This window comes from Etheostoma cragini, chromosome 1, assembly GCF_013103735.1.
Source record: "Etheostoma cragini isolate CJK2018 chromosome 1, CSU_Ecrag_1.0, whole genome shotgun sequence".
Taxonomy (NCBI): Eukaryota; Metazoa; Chordata; class Actinopteri; order Perciformes; family Percidae; genus Etheostoma; species Etheostoma cragini.
The window spans coordinates 30,503,418-30,508,346 of NC_048407.1; the positions used below are offsets into that span (position 1 = coordinate 30,503,418).

Here is a 4,929-nt window from a genome sequence, read left to right on the forward strand (position 1 = left end):
GGGCTGTTGGAGGCACATATCTATATCCATAGGCAGCAGTACCTCACATAGAACACACATAATTATATGACATTACTCAAGTAATTAGAAATTTAACCTATGCATTCATAGGTCAGACAATAAAGTGCCAAAAAGACACAACGGACATAACAATAGGAACACTGGTACCGTATGAGACAGACGATAAGCTATTCTGTGGTGTTATTTTTGAAATACATATAATATTCTACCATACGAGGACATCTATAAGGCCAATGGTTACCTGAAGATGTTTTGTAACATATTGGCAAACATCGAGGAACACTACATGGGATATGGATGGCAGTATCTCAACCTCCTATATGCAGATGTCACATTTCTTTTTTCTGTTTTCACGACAACCCTAGTTAAAGTACTTCTTTCTTTGGTTACCTATACTGCCCAAAGTTGACTTGCAGGCAAAGCGAATTGACAGTTACTTTTTCTGTTGGTTTTTCTTCTTCCTCCTGTGTAAGAAGAACAACCCTTTATTTTCCCATTAAGTAGAACAAAAAGCTCCCTAACGTAAACATGCACAGACTTATACTATTGAGAGAGAAAGGAGAAGGATTACTATACATGGACATTGAGTTACAGCAACACAAACTGCACATGCAAGCTCTTTAGTGTATATTTTATGAAGCAATGTGGTTTTAACTGAACCCTAAGCCGTTTTTTTTCTCAAACCAAAAGCAGAGAAGACCAGTAGAAATGGAAACATAGATACACAAAACACACAACCTATAGCTATTTAGCTGTGGTCCTATAGGAGATCATTTAAATCTATCTCAGGGCATAAAAGGCTTATTATCATTCAAGACTTACTACAAAGAGCACACTTTCCACAACATCCAACACATGATTTAAAAATGCCAGCCTGCTACTTAGCCCCCCCCCCCACCCCCGCTCTCAAGTGAGCGGTTACCATAGGATAGATTTTTTTTTATTCAGGCCATGTTTAACCCAGCTCAAGTTCACAAATGGTGGTCTAAGATCCTGACGTCCATCAGAAAAGAGAAAGAGGAGCATCAGGCTGAGGCTTCCTAACAAAAGAAATCCTGTCTCCTCAGTTTTTTTCAGCAATCTACTCTGAGACTGGCCATGCAAACATCTGATTGACATTTAAATGGAGTTCAGTAAACTAATACAGAGACAAACACACACACACGCACACACACGCACACACAAGCATACACGGACATCCATTATTATCACATTTGAACAAATAGAGCTAAACAGTCTTGATAAAAGCAACACTGTGGAGCAAGCAAGCTTTTTAACAACAGGACATTTGTGCTTAATAATTGATTTGTTTACAACCTCTCAGATTATATCGCTGCTATTTTAATGTCAAGATTATGAAAAGACATGGCTTAGAGAAATGGTTAAAGAAACCCTTAAACCTCTGAGCAACTGTAATTGGATCCATACCTGTCTGTTTAAACCACTCAACAAGTAAATGCCTGCAGTGTTAAAAGCATAATAAAGCCAATCAGGACTTTGTGTCGACATGAAAATGCATAACCAACTGCTCAAAGTGTGGAAAGGACTAATTGCTTCTTAGTGGATACATGCTGTTACTCTGTTGGTAATTGGTTTCTAGCCCACAAAGTAAAAGTTGGCTGCCTGTCATGTCACATTTAAAGAGGCTGCAAAGCAAGTCGGACACATGCTGAGCTGCACCGGGCTTTGGTGTGGTGTTACATCTGGAGAGGACTTTTTAACGCCCACTGAAATGATCTCATTTTTGCTGATGATGTCTTGACAGCAAAATTTAAAGGGAACCACAATATGTTCTAAATTACAGTCATTTCTTTGACTCTGGTGGACCACGGTGTCAGCCGGGTGACCAGAAAGTCCCTGAAAGCCTTTCATGTTCTGCATATGTAAGTAAAACTGCAGTGTATCAACGGTCAACAAAGTGCCAATGTGATTCCAAGTTCATTCCAAAGCATTCAAAATTAGATGTTCTTACGTAATCTCGGCTAATTACTGTTTTTCCATTTAAAAAACACAAAAACCAGCAAGATACTTAATCTAGCACAGCACAAAGTTGGTCAAAAAAAGTCAAGTCAGTCGTACGTCCTTATAAACTCGTACGTTCATATTTTAAGCAACAGCAAGCAAAAAGCAAAGTGATGCTGCATTGAGGTCATCAGGAAGTAGTATTATGATTCTGATCCTTTGCAACACACTTCCACGCTGCTTTCAATATAATTTAGCATTAGGATGGCTCAACTCTCTGTTTCCTATGCACTGAATGCTGTTAATCCTACAACTACCGGAGTAGTCGGATAGAATCGAGTATACCTGAGACCCTGTTTTTCACGAGGACACACGGAGAAGCAAGAGGCATAAGTCTGAAATGGCGAAGAGGTCTCCGGAGGTCTACCACAAACAACAAGAGACAAAGTACACTTCCAGGGAAGAAGGAGACCATTTTCTAGTCTAATCGTCATCTACTCACACATAGCAGCTGTATTTTAACATTGTGAAGACACGACAAAACGCACGCACGCACGCACGCACGCACGCACGCACACACACACACACACACACACAACTTAGTGTTTTTTCAGAAGTGTACACTTTGTACAAGATATTACACAGCTAGCAAGAGAAACATGGGGTTCATAGAGACACAAACACATACACACACTGACACTCTGTCTCACTAGCTCTCTCCTCTGCTGAAAGGCTATGCATATAGTATATGTATGTATATATGTGTATGTATGTATATATATGTCTATATATATAGTCTATATATATTAGCGTATATTCTAATATAATATTTTATACTGTTTACTGATGTGATGCACATTGTAAAGATGGTTTTCACAGATGGTTTGAGAAAGTTCACAACACATACAGAGATAAATACACTGTCTAAAATATATATCTGCACAGAGTGACTATCAGGTCATGTTTTCTAGATGAAAATTGCCACTAAAGGAAGGATGGACTACTCTAGTGGTTTCCTACATTAGGAATGTGTTCTTTACATTCTAGGATAATTCAATAAAAGGAGAACAGAAAATGGCTTAATAAATATATAAAGACAGAGGGTTTCAGAAATGATCCCTCGGATTTAGAGAGAAAAATAGACCCAAGCTTTTATCATATTGCAGAGTCATCCAGGCCAAAGTGTATATACTGAAAGTGGTAATCAGGATGCATTTGCTACTCTACTGGGACATAGGAGGCACAAATTGCAGATCTTATAATCTATTTTTAACAAAGCAAGAGCGACAGAGCTGTAGCTATTGTGAATATACATATATACTGCTGGATAGGAACAAAATGGGATACCAGTGAATTTTTTTTATACATTTTTTGATAGTATTCGTATTGCCGTTGGAAATTTGTACACGGATGGAACAAAACACAGATCCCCACTGAGCTTGTTGAACCATAGCTTCTCTGTCGCTCAATTTTCTTTTTGTTTGCCTGTGTCTGCTTGCACCAAGATGATTCATTATCTCTGCACATAAATATGATGGCACACACAGACACACAAACTCTCTCCCACACACACACACACACACACACAAACACACACACACATAAACTCACATACACACACGACTCCATAGGGAGCAGCTATGGTGAGTCTAATATTGCAAGTGCAGTCTGAGCTGTGTCATTTTATGACACAATTTTCTGTTGGAATAAAGATCCCTGGGAAGGGTTCTGAAGTAATCAGTGGCCATGTGTGGGGGGCACTGATAGCCCATTAACCGAGTACGAAGCAGCAGCAGAGGAGTAGACTCCACCTGGGCAGCCACTCCTCCATGAGAGAAGAGAGGAAGTGGTGAAGAAGAAGAGAAGGAAGAAGGAAAAGGATGGCTTTTTCCACATCCATGACACAGGGAGGAAGACAGGAAGCAAAGAGAGTGAGGTAGGGACAGGAGAAAGAGAGAGGAGGAGGAGGGAGAAGAAGAGGTGGAGGTTGCCCCCCTCCCAGTGCCCCCTGTTGGAGGTGGAGGGTGCGGTGCGCAGCGGTGCTGTGTTGCCCTGGCGGCTGCTACTGGTAGGAGCCGAGCTGGAAGTCCTTTGGGGGCAGCTTGAGGCCCAGGGAGTTGGTTCCCAGAGGGTCCATCATGTTCTTGTAGCGTTCTCCACGGTGCTTCATCAGGAAAGGACCCCAGTCAGGCTGAGGGGAGCAGACCAGCTTCAGACGCTGCAAGAGGAGAGACAAGCTGCAAGTTTATACAGGAAGCACTACAGAGCTCTGTAGTGGGGGGATGGGGAACAGAATTGTTTATCAGTAGCTCGCTTGTGGGATCACAAATGTACATTGCCTGACAATGGGACCTATTGGCAGGATTTTCTATTGACCAAGTACATACGGTCATACACTGGTAAAAGCAATTTACGTTTAACCGGGTATTCAACTAATTTAAATAGCTCACATTACTGCATTGTGTCAACAGTTAACATTTAATATTGTATGTGGCGTTTTCTTTTGCAGGGGTGCAAATGTTCGACCAAAACAAGTTCCTTCTTGAGACTTTGTTTGCAAAGCCACCGTCTCTGCATCTGGAGCTAAGCACCACCCAAGATGATTGTGATTGGTTTAAAGAAATGCAAAAAACCCAGAGCGTTCTTTCTCCTTTTTTTAAATGTATGCGTGGTGTAGCCTGACCTTAACTCCACAGCGCTGTGGAGAAAGGTCGTAGACTAAAGCCTTTTTTTGGATTTAGAGATGCACTAGGTAAGAAAAACTAACTTTCTGTCATATTTGCTTAAACTGACCCTATGTTCCAGTAGAACTACATGAAGCAGATACTAAAAAATAAAAAAAATAAAAACTTTGGCTCCTCTGGCTCCACCTACAGCCTGTAGTGCGATTTGCAAAAATCCACCGCTCCCTGTTCAGATCCTCCAATCGTGGCCGGGGGGGGGGGG

The 4,929-nt window shown here is 41.2% G+C and overlaps 1 protein-coding gene across 2 annotated transcripts in view; it reads right to left on the bottom strand.

Annotated features, from left to right (window-relative positions):
* Window positions 1-1,096: 1,096 nt before the first annotated feature.
* slc6a5 (solute carrier family 6 member 5) overlaps window positions 1,097-4,929 on the bottom strand; it is a 24,788-nt gene continuing 20,955 nt past the window's right edge. The window contains exon 15 of one of the 2 annotated variants that reach the window (XM_034869172.1): window positions 1,097-4,201. In XM_034869172.1, the coding sequence (XP_034725063.1) occupies window positions 4,046-4,201 (156 nt within the window). In that variant the 3' untranslated portion in view covers window positions 1,097-4,045. The remainder of the gene's footprint in view (window positions 4,202-4,929) is intronic. The other variant, XM_034869180.1, reaches the window with a different exon arrangement.